Raw genomic sequence first — 20,540 nt, forward strand, 5'->3', positions numbered from 1 at the left:
CAAAAACCAATATAAGAATTCAGAAATTTTGATGGGAAAATCACCTACCCTGTTGTATAAAATTATCATTTTGTTATTTTTTGTAAATTTTTTTTCACCTGTGTATCTGGACTTGTAACATGGTTGTAATTATATAGGATATATCATTTTTAATATACTTTACTTTTATCACTGAAATATTTCCCATGTTGCTACATAGCCTTTGCAACTTCATTTTAAATGACTAGCTAATGTTCCATGAAGCTATTTCTCACTTATAGGAAGTTGGAAATAGACCAATGCCATTGAGATTTTTGCTTTCCCTTCTTGGAGGCCTTCTTCAACCTTGCGTTATCACCATCAAGTAAAAGATTGGCAGTGACTTAATGAGGCCTTCACAGTCCAGCCTCCATAGGCCTATGCTGCCAGACTCATCCATCAGAGCAGAAAAGAAACTTGATTTTGTCACACCTTTTTCAAAAAATAGCCCCCAAAAACCCACCCCATGTTAACCACAAATCGTTTGTTAGGTGAAGTACCTCACAGAGCAAAGACAGCAAAAGATAGAAAATCTACCTAATTCATAAATGATGATGTATTTATCCCCTCAATCAAGTCTGAGAGGTTAACTGTTAGAGCTCTGGTTGAATTTCAGAAAACTGTCTTATCAGGTAAAGATCTTCTTTTAAACTAACCTGTTCACAACTATTCTGTTTCTGAGTGAATCTGGCCTAATCTGCCTAGAGCTGTATCAACAAACACAGTTTTTCTCTTTCCAGACCAACACTACCCTTTCTCTTGACAAATACAGAAACATTGCCAGATTTTTTTGAGGGACTGTTCACTTTATTTCTTTCTCACTGCATATAAACAACCACTTTAAAGCTTAAGCAAACTTTAATTTCACCTTAGTTCCTAAAGGTTATTTTCTTTATCCATTAATCTGTTTCCCTAATATAACCTTGGATCCTTGTTGCAGATTTTTCTGTTCCATTTTCTGTGGGGAATGCCTATTCTCGTTGCCGAAGTGCTTCAGGGCTAGAAGCTGCAACTTTCTTCAAGTCAAAATGGCCACTGTAAGCCTGCCTGAATGGGTACTTTGCTGCTCCCTTACAGAGCACTTGCTTGGCTTCAGACATACTGATCCTAATCTCAAACTCCCAAGACACGCAGTATACAGCAGTTACAGCAGCCCCAAGTTCATTATCTACTCAGGGTGCAATTACCTGGCGGCCACCTAGACTGTGAGGTTTTTTTGTGGGCCCCCAGAGAACTCATATCCTGCAGGGAGAGACTAATCAAGGCAGGTCCTCTTGGTAGCGACACTGAAAGTGTGGATTGCAATTGATAGGAGTTTTAATTTGTGAGGACTTAATCTGATCTGCTTTTGGAACAAGATAGTGTAGGTGTACTTATTGTCCATTTTCTCTGTGCATTCTTTGAAGACTCATTTGATTGTGTGATGATAGTATTGTCATAAGGACACAGAACTTTATTACATGAATCTGCCCCTGTCCTTCACCTGCCTCACTGTCTAGAGCTACACTAGGGATTGATTTAGCTTACATTATGTGGGGGCAGGAGGATGACTGATGTCTCAAATGGTGTGGTGTTCAGTAGTCTGGTCTCCTTGCCCATGGAAAATTCCTTTTGGGGAAGGCAGATAATGAATTTCTCAGGAAGCAGCTACTTAGTATGTGTGGCAAGTACTGGTTGGCCCTTTAGTTGACCAAATGGATAGTTGGTATCAGTTGATAGAACTTACTGGCAGTGGTGCAGGTGACAGTAAGAGCCAGGTCCTTGGCTGGCTGACACAAGCAAAGCAGAGACTTTGGAGAATATAATCAAGACCGAAACCAGAAACGGTACAGGCTGCAGCGTTTATCTGGATTCCCCGAGCCTGTCTCCTCTGCCAAAAAGAGGAGTGCCGGATCAGGAGGCTGGCATTCTCAGACAAAGATGCCTTCCTGTATGTGACTTGGAAGGAGCCTTTGGGCACTTCTCCAGGGCATTTTCTGCTGAGAACAGAAACCCTGTCCCACATCAGAGTGAACTGTCTTTGGCTTCTGTCAGGGGTGAAGAGAATTGGGCGCAGATGACCTAACCAAAACAGTTGTGGTTTTATGGCAAATAAGGCCCTCTGTCACACCATGTAGCTTACTCTCATGTTGCATTTTAATTACTTAAATCAGAGCAGTTGTCCAAATGTGCTCCAAGGACTCCTGGGGGCCCCTGAGCTCCTTTGAGAGGGTTTGCAGGGTCTTCCCTTCTCCAGCCTATCTGTATAAGACCAGGTTTTACTTTATCTACTTCAGCCAGAACAACAGATGGCAGACAGAAGCAGATACAAGAATTCATCTGTCTTCCATGAAGCCAGACATTAAATTGTAAAACAAAACCACTTTTCTAACTGAAATTTAGTTTGTCTTGGAGAATATAATTATTTCTTCCTAAAAATGTTATTTATATTCATGTTTTTTAATTCTTATGATTTAGTATTTTTAACTTTTGGTTTTATTTCAAATACAGTAAATATCTGTAGGTATTGCCCACATAAACAACTTTTTGGGGTCCTCAGTGATTTTTAAGGGAAAACATACAGTTTGAGTCTAGGGCTGAGAAGTTTGAGAACCAGCACCAGAGGACTGCCTTGGAGAGATGCCTACATCTTCTTCCTTTCTCTTGCTCGTTTGTAGTGAGAAAGGATACAGCACAGACCTAGATTTGCACAGACACTTTGAGAGAACAGTGGCTCACATGTCTGGTATAGAACGGGTGCCGAGGTAAGACGTGACGATGGTGATGATGATGATGATCGCCAGTCTCTGTGAGACCTTGCATGGGAGGTGCGGGGCCCCTGTGTAGATTCGCAGTTTTGTGCTCTCTGCTCTCTCCTTGGCCGATTCTTGTTTTAAATAACATACACTGCAGTCTCTCGCTTTAATTTTGCCCTTTATATTATCCGTGGCTCAAGTGAAGCAGTTTTCCCACTTTTGTAGTTTATTGGAAGTATGTTCCTGAAGGGGAATCTGTTTGGTCCTAGCGCCGCCCAAAATACAGGTTAATCTTCCCAATGGGAAAATGCAGGGTTTCACGGTGGCTGGAAAGCTGACGCCTCCGCGTTTTCTGTCAGCTGAGCTCCTGGCCTGGGTGCCGGTACAGCCGTGGCTGTCTCCAGTCCACCCTCTGTAGGTCCAGAAGCCTCAGGCCTTCCTGAGGGAGAGGAGTCAGGATGCTGTCTGCCTGATCCTCACGTCAGGTTTCCCACGAGGAAAGCAAAGACTACTATCATTTGACCTACACAGTATCATCTGCAAATAAGTGACTCCTGGGAATGATGACATGGCCCCCTTGGGTCTCCCCTAGCTGCTTAGCTGGTTGTAGAAATTTACAGTAGCAAGAAAGGTAGGAGCACAAACAGCCAGTGATGGTGAGAAGGTAGGTAAGCTAAGAATGGAGCCTGTGTGCTTGCCCTTCTGACCCTAGATGGAGATTCAGCCCCATGGCGTGGCTGTACGAACAAGAAGCGTTTCCACCTATCTTCTAGGGTCATCCCTCCTCTTTAGCTCCAGTGGCCTGGGCAATGGAACAGCGCAGGATCTGGTAACAGTCTTAGGTTTAAGGCCCAGGTCTGAAGCTCACCGGTGTGACCAGAGCATGTCACTTAGTTACTCTGAGCCCCAGTTTTCTAACTGATAAAACTATAGCCTTGCCTGGCCTGTCAGCTTCACAGAATAGTCAGGAAGACTTAGATTAAGTGAGGTTATAGATGGGAAAGCTGAAAAACATGTGCAAATATTATTTTTGTAACAAGCTTCTTATGGGGTTTCTGCTCTTTTCCCCTTGCCCTCTGGATTCATGAGGCTTTTGTTCTTTTTTCCAGGTTACCTGTGCATGACAGATGAATGGTTCTCTGAATACGTCTACGAAGTAGTCGTGGACAGGAAGCATGTCCCTGAAGAGGTGCTAGCAGTGTTAGAGCAGGAACCCATTGTCCTGCCAGCCTGGGACCCCATGGGGGCTTTGGCCGAGTGATGCTGCCTCCAGCTCTTTCCTCCTCCCATGGGACCTGGAGTAGCTGCAAAGGACAGACCCAGGGACTGAAGCCAAAGTTACATGGGTTCCCACAGGACACAGACTCTTGGATTTCTCTTCCAGGAACCTCTTGGAGAAGTGTGCTTTATGATGAAACAAAATATTCTTAAAGGGAAAGATCGGGTCACACTTTGTACTCTCCTCATCTCCAACAGCTCAGGATCTCTTAGCATTTTAATCAGATGTAATCGTTTGTCTTAAGTCTGTCAAAAAGGTTTGTTTTAGTGTCTGTTTTAATAAGACAGTAGAGGATGAGCAATTGTAGAATATGGAGAGAAAATGGACCTGATGCTCCTTGTTTTTAGAGTAGAGTTGGGGGAGGGTTATCCTAAGATTTGAGCTTTCAAACTGCATGCTGCCTGACAGTATCACTGTCCCTTCTAGATGGCAGTCACTGAATTCCATTTTTTTTCCCCAAGGTAATTTTATATGCCTCTAAAGCCCAGGAATGGGAGGTTGATCAGATCTGACATGATTCCTTCCTATTGTTTGGAACTGTGGGGGAGCACAGCTCTACTCAAGTCAGGATTAGGTAGAGGCTTAGAGAAAAAAAGAGGAGTGTGAAAACATGATCTGAATTATAATCAATAAGGGGAGCTCGGGCCAAATGGCTACCTTCTGCCTCTGGAATTGGGAGTTGGGTGGGCAGGAAAAAATGATACCATTCTTTCTGACAACTAGATGGTGCTGAAAAGCTTTTGAATAAAACACTTTGCTAAATGAGAGTAAGTGGCTTATTTGACCTGAGAGTTTATTTAGCAACAAAAGAAAGCAACCAGGCGACTCCTGTTCTTCAATCTTCTATCTTGTTTTGATAGTTCAGGGCTTCCCAGCTTCAGCTTCTCTGGGATACACAATCCTTCCCAGCCTATGCTGATCCCCACTGGCTTCTGCAGAGGGTTTCCAAGGACCATATCTAAGAGAGCTTGTGTCTCTGCCACTTAACCATTTCTTTTCATCCAGATCCAGGGTCTCTTACAAGAGTAGGCAATAAAGTTCTGTGGGGTCCAGCCTCAGAATTGGCTGGAGACTTTGTACTTTGAAAGAGACTGGACCTCTCTTTCACTGAAAGCAAAGAAGTATAGCATCCTAATCAACATTTCTGTCAGTGCCTCAGCCTCCTCTCTTTCTGACTTTCCAAGAATCTTCTCAGCCCTAGCAGGGGATGTTTTCTGTCACAATGCTTTCCAGGATAACATTAGATAAAGGCTCAGGCTTTAATCAAAATGTTTATAATAATCTTGTATTCCTACTCTAAGCAAGATAAATAAATCCATTTCTAGGCACATCGTGGCAAAACCCTAGAACAGATCTTAAAAGCATCCAGGAACACCGATTACCTCCCTCCAAAGAAAAGACAATTAGACTGACAACTAACTTCTCATCAACAACTATATAGGCAAGAAGAGAGTGAAATACACCTTCAAGGTGTTCACAGAAGTTAACTGTGAACCTCGAATTCTATACTCCATGAAACTGTCTTTCAAGGATGAAATAAAATACATTTTCCATCAAAAACTTGCCCAAGCAGAAGGGAAGTGTTCCAGTATGAAAGATCTGAAATGTGATAAATACATGCATCACCTAAACAAAAAGTACCTGTTGGTAAGTCTAATAGGGTTCAAAGAAAGACAAAACTAAAATGTGTGAGAGCAAATCATTGTAATTAGGGAGGTGATTGGACTAACATATCATTTATATCATTCAGGAAGAAGATAAGGATATTGATTAACTTTGGACTTTGATATGTTAATAGTATATCCTAGATTTCTAGATTATCTAGATTTATATATCTATTTTTAGTTATATAAAACAAAATATATTTAGATGTATAAAAATTTTATCTAAATTTATATTTCTTATATACCTATCTAAATATATCTAAATTTCTAGATTCACTACTAAAAATAATATTTTTTACAGGATATAGTTTCCAAGTAAGAATATAATTAATCCATAAAAAGATAAGATGGTGAGAGGGAAAAAAAATGCAGGACAAATAGGGTGTCCAAAATAAGATAAATCTAAATGTGTCAATAATTATAATATGTATAAATGTGTTAAATGTTCCAGAAAAAAGACAACTTGTCAAACTGGAGTTTTAAAAGAAATTCAGCCATAAGGTGATTATAAGAGACATCAATAACCTGTGATATAATCTGATAGTATGTCAGGCAGATACTAACCAGAATCAATCTGGTGTGGCTATGTCAATAATTAGCAAACTGAGGGCTACTCTGAGTAACCAGACTGATTTCAGGAAATGTTATTCATATCCTCCCCAGAGTTATGCAACACAATGGCCCTGGAAATAGGCTTTAAAACAAAAAGCATTACTAGAGATAGAATCACTACATAACTCTATGTTTACTTGATTCTCTGGAAAAGTATAAAGATTTTAAATTATAAATTAGTATGTACCTAATAACATAACCTCAAATATATGAAGCAAAAACTGATACCTATATGGAAAAATAACCCAGTATCATAATGGAAGATTTTAATTGTTGATAGATTAAGTAACCAAAACCTCAAGTGAACTTATAAAAGATTTAACCATTTAGTAAGTTTGGTGCAGTGGACATCTATATAGAACACAGCATCTAATAACTGCCAATTCTTTTTTGAGCACACATGGGACTTTTTCAAAAATTAACCATATACTGGAAAGTAGAGTCAACCTCAACAAATTTCCAAGCAGTTAAGTTAGAAACTATAGAGATAACTAGAAGATTCCTATATGTTTAGAAATTAGCTCCTAGATCCAAGAAGGAATCATAAAGGAACCTGAACAATGATAAATACTGCATATCAAAATGACAGATACAGCTAAAACAGTACTTAAATTTTATAGCATTAAAATTTATTAGAAAGGAAAAAAGACTGAAAATTGAGCTAAGCATCTATATTAAGAAATTAGAACTGCAAAATAAATCTAAAAGTAGAAGGAAATAAAATGTATGTGCAGAATTTGGGGCACCTGGGTTGCTCAGTCAGTTGAACATCCAACTTCGGCTCAGGTCATGATCTCATGGTTTGTGGGTTTGAGACCCCTTCGGGCTCTGCACAGAGCCCACTTCAGATCCTCTGTTCCCCTCTCTCTGTCCTTCCCTGACTAGTCCTCTCTCAAGAAATAAACATTATAAAAATGTGCAGAATTAGAGATAGGATCAACAAAGCCATAAGTTAGGTCTTAAAAAAAAAAAAAAAAGCAGGGGCGCCTGGGTGGCTCAGTTGGTTAAGCGTCCGGCTTCGGCTCAGGTCATGATCTCACGGTTTGTGGGTTCGAGCCCCGTGTCGGGCTCTGTGCTGACAGCACAGAGCCTGGAGCCTGCTTCGGATTCTGTGTCTCCCTCTCTCTCTGACCCTCCCCTGCTCGCGCTGTCTCTCTCTGTCTCTCAAAAGTAAATAAAAAACATTTAAAAAAAAAAAAGCAAATTAACAGATCTTGGCAAGACTAGTTAAAACACATATAAGAAGTCAAAAGGAGGATACCATTATAGATACTGCAGGTATTTAAAAACTGGAAGATACACTTTGTTAAATGTGACAGTAGAGGGATTTATTTAGAAGACCTAAATCCACTTCAGGAGCAACAGAAGAGGAGAAACAGTAAGATGGAAAGCCCACAGGGGCGCCTGGGTGGCTCAGTCGGTTGAGCGTTCAGCTCATGTCATGATCTCATGGTTTGTGGGTTTGAGCCCGGCATCAGGCTCTGTGCTAACAGCTAGCTCAGAGCCTGGAACCTGCTTCAGATTCTGTACCTCCCCCTCTCTCTGACCCTCCCCTGCTCGCACTGTCTCTCTCTGTCTCTCAAAAATAAGTAAAAAACATTAAAAAAAAAACTCTTTTAAAGATGGAAAGCCCACAGAGGCATTGAAGAATTTAGCAGAGCTGAAAAAGTTGAATCTTGAGCCAGTGGTGGAGATAGCCAGTGCTAACTAAGCAAACCAACTTACATTGCGTAATTCCCCAATATGGTGGTTCCAGGGAATTGAGAATGAAAGAAGGGCTCCTGAAGGGCTGGGTGTGTCCGTTAGATCCCCACCCTACTTTGGGCTGCTGGTGACTGTCCCTCCCCTGCTCCCTCAGCCCATTCAAGAATTATTTTCAAGAGAGAAAAACAGTTTATGGCCTGGAGGTCAGAAACATAACTGAGGATGAAAGTACCACAAGGGGATTGAGTAGTTGTATTCTGAATGTTCTCTGCCATCTTGGGCTCCTAGAACTCTAGCACCCAGGAGATTGGAAATCTCTGAGGAATCTTGATTAGCCCCAAAGGAAAGATATAAAGAACTATTTTATGGCATAAAGCATCATTTTGTAAGATTGGCATAACTGTCAAAGATAGTAAGAGACAAAAATTACATGTGAATCACACCCATTAGCATAGATGCAAAAGCCCTCAAAAATTACAAACCAAATCTGCAATATATAAAAATAACCTTCATAATGAGATACTTGATAAAAGCTATTTCCCAAATAAAATTAAGATTGAGTGAGGTGAAACAAACAGCACTGCTTATGTCTTCTCTGCAGGAGATTAAGGGAAATGGGCCAAAGATTTAACTGGAGACCTGAATTGGAGGGACCTGTGAATGTTTGGGTGACCACTGAGCACAGAAATAGGAAGGTGTGACTGGGAACTCTTCAACTGATACTCTGACCTCTAGAAAGTCCATGCCAGCCAGGACGACTCTGGAGACATGTAGAGTCATGCTGACCCTACACTTCCAAGAAGCCAAGACCTGATAATAAGACATGCCTTCAGGATGTGGTTGTGGACCCATCTGCTTGCTCCAGCTTGTCCTTAAAGAGCAGCTTAGTTTTAATTTGCTGCCGGCGGAGCCAGGGCCCTTGCTCTCAAATTCCTTCAGTCACGTGGTGCCACTGCTGCCTCTGGCCACAGTCCTCGGTTAAGGGGGACTTCTCTAAGTAATTCCAGATGAGCATTCCCATATTTAGGACAACTTATTTGAACCACTATTGCTGTTCATGGTACGGACTCTTCCTCCCTGTGGTCTGTAAGACAATTTGATTGAAAATCAGGAATAAACTAGCCTGAGTTGTTTTTGTTTCCCTTTTCAAACTCACAGCCTTTTCCGCATTACCACAAAGGGAAAAGAAGAAAGGGAGGGAGCAAATGTTCAATTCCTACCAGCTGCAGTTATTTGGGAACAGGACTGTGGAGGTGGCGAGCCCGTATGCGCTCCTCTCTCTCAGTTCAAATACTAATTGCTCTTTTTCACTTTGCTTACTCCTCTAGAAAAACTCTAGTTTGAAAAGGAAAAGAAAAAAGAGAAAGAAAAGAAAAAGGACAAGAAAAGAGAAAGAAAAGAAAAAGGAAAAGAAAGAAAAGGAAAAGAAAGAAACAGAAAAGAAAAGAAAAACCTCTTAATTCCATAAGTCCTCTTGTGATGGAGTTCTCTCTGGAACCATTTCTCAGGCTCCCCCATGATGGTATTTTTATTTTTGTTTTTGTTTTTACATATTTATTTGTTTGTTTATTTATTGAAACAGAGAGAGAGAGAGAGAGAGAGAGAATGTGAGCAGGGGAGAGGCAGAGAGAGAGAACCTCAAGCACATTCCGAGTTGTCAACACGGAGCCCAACGAGAGGCTCAGTCTCACAAAGTGCAAGATCATGACCTGAACTGAAATGAAGAGTTGGACACTTAACCAACTGAGACACCCATGTGCCCCAATTTTGTTTTATTTTTTAAAATCAGCAGCTGTTCAGCAGAACAGGGAGCTGAGGCAGGGTGGGCATATGGTGGAAAGTACCAGAATATGCATGACTTACGTAGCCTTCCTGCAATATCACCTGGCCGGGGACCATACAGGTTACTTCATTCAAACTTGTCCAAAATGGTTAAGAAATCCTTGGAGTTTTACTTGGAATGTTCAGTGACAGGAGCCTTGTGGCCTGTGCCCACCTCCACAGACTCAACTTCCTCCCTTCCCTTCTTGTTTGCTCTACTCCTGCCAACTGCTCTCTTCCTCCTTTGTCCCTCCAACACACCAAGCTCACTCCCGTCTCTGCTGTGCCCTCTCCCTAGAGCTCTTCCCGCAGGTCTTTGCATGGCTTGCTTCTCATGACTCAGGTCATGGCTGAGCACTCACCTAGGTAGCCAGCTTCTCCTCCCCCACTGCCTCCACCTCTTCCACACCCGCCCATCTCTACTGTGACTGGGGTCTATTTTCTTCACCACACTTACCACTTTCTGAAATTCTCCTATTTATTTATATTTTCATGTCTGTTTTCCCCGAAGTCGATACTCACTGTCAGCTCCCCAAGGGCAGGGGCTTTGTTTTGCTCACCGCAGTGCTCACAAGCCCGGCTCACAGTAAATACTGATTGGCTGGCTGATTGAAAGTGCCCTACTTTCCAACAGCGATGCTCAATTAAAAGTTCATACATAGATCTGAAGTCTGCTTTCTGTAACTTGCTCAGCAGGGACGAGTAGCAGAAGAACAAAGCCCCTGTGATCCTCATTTTGGTGCTTAATAGAAGGGTCTAGACTTCATGAAGGTGACTTAGAAGGAAAACCCACAAAGTTTTAGTTTGCTTTTCTCACTGCTTGTACCTTTCTCATTTCAAACTAGCCCAGCACAGCGGGACACGCAGGGCGTTTGGACTCAGGTGGGCCGGTTTTGCTGCTTGGAATCTGCGTAACAAGTAAGTAACGAGTTACTGAGTCTTTTTGAGCTTCAGTGTCTGTAGCACTTTTATTGGAAAATCATTTTTAGGGGCACCTGGGTGGCTTAGTCGGTTAAGCAGCAGACTTTGGCTCAGGTCATGATCTCACGGTTCACGGGTTCAAGCCCCATTTTGGACTCTGTGCTGACAGCTCAGAGCCTGGAGCCTGGTTCTGATTCTGTATCTCCCTCTCTGTCTGACCCTCCCCTGATCGTGCTGTCTCTCTCTGTCTCTCAAAAAGAAAAAGGAAAAAAAAGGAAAAATAATTTTTAAATGTATTAAATATGAGGGGCGCCTGGGCAGCTCAGTTGGTTAAGTGTCAGATTCTTGGTTTCAGCTCAGGTCATGATCTCAGGGTTTGTGGATTTGAGACCCGCATAAGGCTCCATGCTGACGGCACAGAGACTGCTTGGGATTTTCTCTCTCTCTCTCTCTCTCTCTCTCTCTCTCTCTCTCTCTCTCTCTCTCTCTCCCCCCTCCCCCATCACTCTCTCAAAATAAATGAACTTAAAATTTTATAAGTAAAAATTTTTAAAAATTATTAAGTATGCAAACTCACAACTTGAAAAGGAGAGAGGCTGTCATTTATTTTAAAAAAACATTTATAGCCAAATACAGTCAAAGAGTTTACACTGTGTATTACCCACAGTAGGAGAAGGACAAAAGACAATGCGTAGAATGAATCTGGTAGATGCTAGAGGCTCCATAAAGGTTAGCTTTTATAAATAACTAGTTCTCACAGAGCTTCTCTCTCCAGCATGTCCTGGACTGTGCCGGGCCATTTGGGGTCCAAATGAGTCCCTCCTCTCTAGGACTTGATCATCTTGCTGGGATAGTAAGATGGAGACACATGAGCCAGTGGGTGACTTTCTATGAATAAGGTCTGTCTTCTGGTAAGTTTCAGGACCGTTACAAAAGGGCTTGTAGTTCAAGAAAGTAAAGAAATACTGACCGGTTTTCAACTAAAACCACAGTGACCACAGACCTCAAGGATGAGGGTGATGAGCACACCAAGAGGGAGGGAGGAAACCTCCCTCTACAAAGAGGCATATGTTATCTTGAAGGGAAGAAAAGCCAAAGGGAGGGTGAGTGCTTCATTATCTTGAGCTGGCAAAGGAGCATTGGCAGTAGGATTCCGGGCGAGAGGGCTGATCTCAGGGGCTGGACACACAGGACAGGAGTTCCAAAAACAATTCTGTCCCTCTTTATCTGATCCTGAGAGAAGCCCTAAACTTCACCTCTCAGTTTGCCTCACCCTTGCTAGTAAATTAGCGCAAATAGGTGCCCTCTTCCAAAGGGAGCAGACTAAAGTCCAATGGCGCTGAATAACTTGGAAGTTACCGTCTACACCTGGTGAGCTAGAGCCGAGCCCCTGAGAAAGCCTCCAGGTTCTGCCCTGCTCTGTGATAAGGCTGGGGCTTCCAGGATGTCTTCCTCCGTTCTTTTTTCCACCTTCTTTCTCTCTTTTCTCCCCCTCCTCCTGTTCTTTTTTACTTAGATTTCAATACACATCATCAGCTTCCCCCTGTCCATCAAACTGAGTAACACCTCTTCAGTGCTTTGCTTTTTTTTCTCGTTGAACAATAAATCTTGTGAATCTCCCCGAATAGCCCAGATAAAACTGCCTACCCTTTCCACCAGCGTGGGGGTACTCTGTTTTGGGTGCATTGAGATTTCCTTACCAGCCGCCAGGGTCCTGGTTTTAATGGCACTTCTGAGTCTGGCAAGAGTAAAAAATATTTCCTAGTCATTTGGTGGCAGTACTGGCCGTATTCGTGGGGCCTCCTGTGTGCTGAGACATGGAGAGGGGTGGAGAGGCCCTTCCCTTGGGAACTCAGAGCCTAGCAGAGGCGGTGGGCGTGTCGGAGAGGTCAAAGGGCTATGCCAGGTCAAGTGCATACAGAGCTGTGGGGCCCCTTTCTGGGACTCGCCCTTCTCCCAGCTTATACTTCTCTGCCACGGTAGAAAGCGACAAAACAGCTGTCCTCCAGAATGTGGCCCCGGCTAAGGGTGTCCCCATCTAGAGGAGGAAATTGTGTAGGAAGGAAGTAAAAATCAAAACCCCGCTTCAAAGATATCACAGATAGAGCATGGGGTAGTCACCGTCGCTGTAAAATCTGGGGAAGACCCTTGTTTAGCAAACGCAGGAGGCTCATAAGGAATGAAAGAGAACAGGGCCAGGAACGGTGACCAAGGCATCTTCTGCAGGGCTAAGCCTGACCCAGCCTTCCATTCCTGTCTGGGCCCTGGCGCTCCGGATGGGGCTTCCCCTCCCATCCTCTTTCCTTGTTTCATCTGGATCCAGGAGGCCCTGGCACAGGGTAATTCTTGCCCAGCCCTCTCTGGGCTCACAGTAGCAGCAAATCCTGCCCTAGAAGTGCTGTCTTCTGAACGTGCTTTAACATGAACAGAGTCTCCAAAACTGTGTCATGTCCCTGGAAAAATCAAGGGGTGGGGTGCTTTGGAAGAGATGGAGCAGGCAGACGCTGTAAGGGCTGGAAAGGCTGCGGAAAGGCCCACAAGAAGAGGCGGGCCTTGTCTTCCGGTATTGTGTTAAACAGAACAGAGCAGGGCACACAGAGGGCACCGGGCCTTCTGGAAGGAGAGGCTGGGACGTACAGGGGTTTTCTGGTCTGGCTCCACAGGGAATGGTTTGCTGAGCGTTGAAGACACCAGAAAGTGGGTCTTCTTGGTAGCAGTGGTTATGTGAGGGGAGAGAGAGCTGTTTAATCTGCTGAGGCACCGCTATCTCTAAGCTAGTGCTAGCTGAACTAAGAGAAATTCTTGCGGAACCACAATGGCCTGGCAGGCTCCTTGCCCAGTCACCCAGGTTCACGGCATCTTTGACGGCCCCATCGCTTCCGTGACAGGCCAACCAGTCTCTGGGTTTCACAGGGTTTCCTGGTTCCTGACTTCCACCTCTTTCCTGTCTGCACTGGTGCCTCCCAGCCTCATTCCTTACTTGCTCGGAACGCATCTGCCCCCACTGCCCCCGCCGCCCTGCTGGGCCTCTAGCCCAGGTTGGACGAGCCATGGATCCTTCCCTGAACACGGCTTTTCTCATGCCTCTCCTGCTCCAGGCTCCCCGCTGCCTCCCATGTTCAGCACAGACCTTCTGCCTGACTCTGAAGGGCACAGCTCATGTCTTCCTCTGCCTGGCACGGAGGTGCCCAGATCAGGAAGATGCTGTGTGATGGAGACAGACGATGGGGAAGGCTACAGGGCTGCCCTGGGTTGGCAATAGACTATGACATCTTTCCGCTCGCCCTGACATGGAGGGAAGATGGGCAGTGGAGTGCAGCTCCACAGGTTGTGGGAACAGGGTGCCAGAACTGGGGATCTTCACAGGGGAGAGAGTCAGCTTCTGGAGATGACTGGACAGTTGTGGCAGGGAGGGTGAGAAGCAGGGCCGGGAAGGGTTCACATTAAGGATGAGAGAGGGACTGGATTCCAATTCATTAAGGTGAATGTGGGGCAGCTGAGGCTAAGTGGTGTCTCATTGTTAGCACCTACAGGGACAAGAGGAAGAGAAAACATATATTTGGAGAAAGAAGGAAGGACCATCTGGGACAATTTTGTGTGGACTCTTCCAGGGAGGCAGTTAAGGAACGAGGAAAGGGTCCAGTCTGTATATCTTTTTCTGGTAGTGCCCATAGGCAGGGAACAAGAGGAGACTGGTCTGGATGGTCCAAGGCTGGAGAGGAGATGGGGGAAGTCTCCCTGGGGAGGAGAGGTGCACAGTGGGAGGGCCACGTAACTGCCCCCTGCACACACCCCAGCTGGGCTGTGCCCACCAATCACAGAATCCCTATTTTACAGACCGGGGACTCAAAGGTCGGAAGGCTGAGGTAAAAGAACTTACCCTGTGTGGGAACAAACCCACACAGACAGTAGAGGTTCAGAGCTGAGATTTAACCCAGGCTCATGGGAGATCCACTCTCTAAACCAGCATAGCACCAAAGTAGGCAGTACCAAGAGAGGCTTGGGTGGCTGGGCAGAAATGGGTATTAGGATCTAGAAAGAAGGCGAGGAGTGGTGGGGTCAACAGACTCGTGAGACTGTGGAGTGATATGAAAAAAGCCACGTTGGAACCAAGATGGAGGAAAGAGCGAGTAGAGCCTTAGCCAAGGGCTGAAGTCACCCCCACTGCTTCCCACAGCCTGTGGTCCTGCTCTGATCTCCTCCTTCCTTGGCTCTGCCAGGCCCCATCCTCAGACTGGCGCCCTACTTGTATCTACCCCCTTGTTCATACTGTGCTTACACATGAGTCTAAGAAGGCAAGTGGAGGCTGGGGTGAAGCAACTTGTTCATCTGAAAGGGGGAGGCGCCCATGTGGGCCCCTGCCTCCTGGGGATTTGGCCTGAGACGGAATTCCAAGCTTGCCCTGGAATCCCCAGCCTGGCTCTGCCGTCCTGGATGCCGGATGGCTCAACAGAGCAGCCCCAGCCCCTTGCAATCGCCACACTGACCTCTAGGTGGCACCAAAGCCTCACATTGATTCCTCCCAGGTTGGGGAGCCGGCCAGCGCCCCGACGACACCGGCTCCCCTCAGCTCAGTGCGCGCTCTGCTTTGTGGGTTCAGTCCCTCTGTGCAGGTAGGGGCTGCAAGCTTGTAATTCCCTTCTTCCTTCTAGTCTGCCCCATCCCTGGCCCCCTTTGGGAGGAGGGAGGTGCATTCCGGGCCCCTCTCATCTCTGACTCAAGGACACTCCATCTATTCTTTTCAAATGTAAAACATAATTTTGCTGAAAAGACAATACAACCAATAATATGAAATTCATTTTTTAAATAATGTTATAATGTTTTATTTTTGAGAGAGAGACAGACAGACAGAGTGGGAGGGGGGGAATGGGGGCAGAGAGAGAGGGAGGCGCAGAATCCGAAGCAGGCTCCAGGCTCTGAGCTGTCAGCATAGAGCCGGATGTGGGGCTTGAACCCACAAAGTGAGGTCATGACCAGAGCTGAAGTTGGAGGCTTAACTCACTGAGCAAACCAGGCGCCCCTGAAATTCGTTTCTAAACTTAAAAAAAAAAGTTATCAAAGCAATATGTTTACATGATTCAAAACAATGAGCTCCTGTTGAACCTCTTGAGATAATTACAATATTGTAGGAATTTATTGCACCCAGCTACACTAACAGGCATATCCGCGTCTGCAGATCACCAGCCATACTATCTGTTCTAATTCAGCTTTCACGTGTGGCTGGTGAGCAAGATTAGACTTCTTCATTCATTCTGTCTGCCAGTATTTACTGTGAGCCACGAGGCTGGGCACTGCTGGGAGCCTTGGAGATGGCCAGAAATGAGACAAGGGCCCTCTGGCCAAGCGCACGTCCCACGGTGGAGCCAGATAAACTCAGGAATGCCAGGTGCCGAGTGGTAGGAAAGAAAAATAGAGCAGGATTCGGGATGGAGGTGATGGGGAGGTGTCAGTGGTCTGGAAAGATCTCTCTGAAGAACTGACTTTGAGTAGAAACCTAAACCCAGTTTGGGGAGAATGTGGTGGAGGAGGAAATACACCTGTCGCTTGTAGAGCAGTCCCTTCCCCCGAAAGGTTAGAGCCAGCTCTGCCTTCTGCCAGGGTCCCCCCGGCCCCCAACCACCGCCCTGAGGTTTCCCGCTTTCTAGAGCGCCTTCCCTCCTAGGAAGCGGGTCCTCCTCACGTCCCCCGGCGCCCCGCCCCCTGCTGCCCCTACCCGCACGGCGCAGCCCCCCACCCCCGGCGAGCGCCCGGGCGGCAACCCCTACCCCTGGGGGAAGGCTGAGCCGCAGCCGCGGACACCCGTAAAGTTTCCGCGGCTCCAAGTGACGCAAAAATTCTTAAAGAGCTCTTTGGCGGCGGGTATCTAGAGATCAGACCATGTGAGGGAACGAGAGTACAAATACGGCCGCTGGGGCGCCGGCGCCGGCACAGGCAGCGCCGCTCCCAGTGCCTCGAGGGCGCGAGGGTCGTCCCGCCTCGGAGAGCCGCGGACCAGCCTCCCCACGGACTCTCGGCAGGTGGGTCGCCTGCCTTCGCCGCGAATCCGCGCTCCTGCCCGCGCGCCAGCCCGCGGCGCCTCCCCGGGCGAGGGCGAGGGTGAGTGCGCGCCGCGCCGGGAGGGTCGGTGGGGACAGCCGGCGCCCTGGGGACAAGGCGAGCGCCGAGCGGACGAGGGGACCTGGAGGGCTCCTTTGTCTACCTCACGCAGAGGCGCTTTTTTGATGTCCTGAGCACCAGAGCAAGACCCTGTAAAGAGCGTCTTAAGCTAAGTGCTGTCCTGCGCGTTGGGAAAAGTTGCTTTAGTTTGAACCCACGGCTTCTTAGTTGCTGCCATGGCGTGCAGGTGGCTTTGTGCAAAGGCATTTCTGCAGGGAGACTTCTGGTTGACAGAAATGCCCCCAAACATCTAGAGAAATCTCTGAATGACTCTTAAGTGGGATGAGTCTCCGAGCGCTTGGGTTGTTTAACTGGCAGAGCTGACGCACGCTCAGACATCTCACAGGCCATTCAGAATTTATGGAGAACTCAAAAGCCAAGGAGCTGTTTTAGGTGGTTGAAGGGTGTAACCATCAATGGCTTTTTAAAAAATGTGTACATTTAACTAAGTGTTGGAAAACACTCTCTGGAGCTCCAGAACCCCTAGGAACAGTTTCCTTTTTATTTACACTGGGTCTTTTGCGTAAAGAATTTCTTTTTTCCGCTGGGGTTCTGAAGAACTTGAGAGCTGTGGCATTTCTAAGAGTCAGACATTACAGCTGCGTGTGTGTATGTGTTTTTGTGATCAGTTTTGCCCAGAAAAATGAACCAGGTCAATGGATTATTTATGAGCCTGCTAGCTCTCATCATGGTAAGACTAGATCAAATATTTAATGTGTTTTGCCTTCAGTTACGTAGGAAAAATGTCTACCTAAGAGAGCAACACTGAGATTTATGTTTAATGAAACAGAGGGGCACTAAGGCAGCATTAGTGTTTGGGTTTTTGGGAGTGGAGGGAAACACAGCTTTGACTCTGTCCCGTTTTTTGCTTTTGTGGGACCATTGGTGCCCAAGGTGGTTTTCCTACCACAGACCCGGGAGGGGGTGGCTGCTTCTGGCACCTATGAGAGTCTGGTTCTTATGCGGCTTGTGCAAATTAAGCAAGCTTTTTTGCACATAGGTTTTTTTTTTTTTTCACAGAAGCTGAATAAAAGCAGATTGAGACTGCTTCACAATTAATCAAAAGTCCCCTCAGCACTCTGGTGATCCTTGTGGGACATTTTAGGAATGTAACAGCAGCAGATACTCAAACCTGTTTCTTTCAGCCTCTTGCTTAAGAAGCATACACTGAGGGTGGGCGAAGTGGGTGAGGATGAAGACAGAATAATGTTGCAGTTTTAATGGAGTCAGCAAAACCTCAGAAATTCCTCTTTGGGGGATTTTTAGAGTTGTCTGAGCATTTTGATGAAACTCGGAGAGGCATGTCAAAGAGTTCACAAATGGGCAATGAGGCCACGCAATGGGGGTGCTTGGCCGGAGGTGAAGGTCTCTAACAGCAGGCTTGCAGACACATCCCTGATGTCCCCTTCCAAAGAGAAATATGGGTCATTCCAGAAATTACTCCACTAAGTGACTGGTTCTTCTCCTTCATAGTTACCAAATGGTTTTATTTGAGAGAACAAATGCAGGGCTGCCTGAAGATATTTAATTTTCATTTGGTTTTAATGAATCAACAGGATATGGTCATGATACCTGTGTGGCTGAAGGTAAAATTATGCAGTCATTTTTCTGTCCAAGGAGGTGCCTCAGACCTTACTGCTTCCGGTCGAAGATCAGCCCTTCTGGGTGTCACGGTCCTCAGCTCTAAGTGAGGGGCTGGAGGGAGGCCCTGCCTAACATGAGGTCCAAGCCCCTCCAACCCGTTCTGTGACTGTGACCCTAATCTCCCTGCTTTAAGAAAACATGACTTGAAATGATAGTGCAAAATGCCCCGAGTGCTGGGACTCTACCCAGACACTGCCATCAAGCCGGAGCCCACTGGGGGTGCCCCAGGTTTCACTCTAAGGCACACGCTGCTGTGCACAAGCCAAGTCCCAGACCTCGACCAAAAACAAGCAACAGTTTCCCAGCTCCCTACCTCCCTTTTGCAATACGCCCGGGGCACAGTGCAGTGGAGACAGCCTCTGGGCAGTACAGATTTGGGTTGTGCCAAATTTCTTTCCAGTCACGAAGCTGCGAACAATCGGCTATACGCCTCTGAGGTTTGCGGTGTCCCTTCTAACAGTAACAGGCTTGGGTGTGGAGTCAAAGATGTGATAAATCACCCCTCACCTCCATTCCTGGGGCAAGTGAGTCTGACTCACCCAGCTCCTATGGGGAATCCGATTCTGGGCTGAACCTTGAAGAGCACACTAAGGAAACAAAACTGTCATCTTAGGCTGGACCCAGCTGGAAAATAGATGAAAACAGCCTGGAGAAGAAACCCACGCAGGGGGTGAACTGCTTTTCTGGGGCGGACACAACAGGCTGACTCCCCTATTTCTAGGCAGAGCTCATGGTACTGACTTGGGCCACTTGCAGAAACCATCTCTGAGGAGCGTCTCTGTGCAGGGACATTCCCTTGACCCTGACCTCAGGTGGCTGTGGGTGAGTGGGAGGATGAATGCTCACTTACCGATGTCAATAACATGTTTTGAAAGCAAGCGAGTGTTTCCCCAGCCCTGTGTCTACATGGTGACAGAATGAGTGGAGAGAAGGCCAGCGTGGGACAGTCTGACTTATTTTCTCCTTCCTTTTGGTCCCCCCAGAACCCGCAGTGGCTTCCTTGCTGCCACCCCAACGTTGGGCCAAGGGTACTTGTTAGTGGGTATTTAAGCCATAGGCTTTTTTATTTTTAATTAATTTATTTGATTTTATCTTTAAGATTTTTTTTTTTAAATGTTTATTTTCGAGAGAGCACAAGTGGAGGAGGAGCAGAGAGAGGGGGACAGAGGATCTGAAGCTGGCTCTGGGCTGACAGGCTGGCGGTAGCAGCAAGCCTGATGTGGGGCTCGAACTCACTAACCATGAGATCATGACCTGAGCTAAAGTCGGATGCTCAACCGACTGAGCCGCCCAGGTGCCCCTCAGAGTGTATGTTTAAATAATCTCTACACCCAGCATGGGGCTGGAACTCAAAACCCAAAGATCTAGAGTCACACACCCACCGACTGAGCCAGCTAGGTGTCCCTAAGCCAAAGGCATGGTTTTCCTTTCATTAAGCCCAGAGCCCCCGCACCGCAGAGCAGAGATGAACCCCAGCAATATGGAGACATGGAGGCAATGTCCCAAGGCCAGCTGGGAGGCAATGTCCCAAGGCCAGCAGGCACTGACAGATGATCCATGGCGTGGGGAAGGTCTCCCAGATCTTGAGGTCCAGTTCTTTATGTCTTTATTTGAGGTAGGGAGAGAAGAGGTGAGGTGGGGACTGGGGAGAGGTTGTGACAAGGCCAAGTGGCAGATCTGGGAGAGCCAGATGTGTGCTTCGGGGGAATCCAGAGCTGGGGCTGCTAGGTGGACTGGATCAGAGGGAGCAAGTCAGTGGGCCTTGGCCTTCTTGCGGTTTTGTGTGATTTTTCCGGGCCTATATTCAAAGAAAAAGAACATTTTATTTCCATTACTACTGAGCTGCTGAATGAAAATAAACTGAACAGACTTTTTTCCTCTAATAAGGGACTCCCTCGAATTTAGGGAGGGGCAGAGCTGGAGGGGCACCAGGTCCCCTGTGGCTTATTCAAGCCCATCCAGGGCTGTGAAGACACAGCCAGGCCT

The 20,540-nt window shown here is 46.3% G+C and overlaps 2 protein-coding genes across 2 annotated transcripts in view; both read left to right on the forward strand.

Annotated features, from left to right (window-relative positions):
- BLMH (bleomycin hydrolase) overlaps positions 1–4,799 on the forward strand; it is a 46,097-nt gene extending 41,298 nt beyond the window's left edge. Inside the window, exon 12 of the mRNA XM_029928414.1 lies at positions 3,863–4,799. Within this exon, the coding sequence (XP_029784274.1) occupies positions 3,863–4,014 (152 nt within the window). The 3' untranslated portion in view covers positions 4,015–4,799. The remainder of the gene's footprint in view (positions 1–3,862) is intronic.
- Positions 4,800–9,095: 4,296 nt separating this feature from the next.
- SLC6A4 (solute carrier family 6 member 4) overlaps positions 9,096–20,540 on the forward strand; it is a 42,974-nt gene continuing 31,529 nt past the window's right edge. Inside the window, exons 1-2 of the mRNA XM_029929179.1 lie at positions 9,096–9,534; positions 10,679–10,751. The gene's annotated coding sequence lies outside the window, so the exon portion shown is untranslated. The remainder of the gene's footprint in view (positions 9,535–10,678; positions 10,752–20,540) is intronic.

This window comes from Suricata suricatta, chromosome 17 (assembly GCF_006229205.1).
Source record: "Suricata suricatta isolate VVHF042 chromosome 17, meerkat_22Aug2017_6uvM2_HiC, whole genome shotgun sequence".
Taxonomy (NCBI): Eukaryota; Metazoa; Chordata; class Mammalia; order Carnivora; family Herpestidae; genus Suricata; species Suricata suricatta.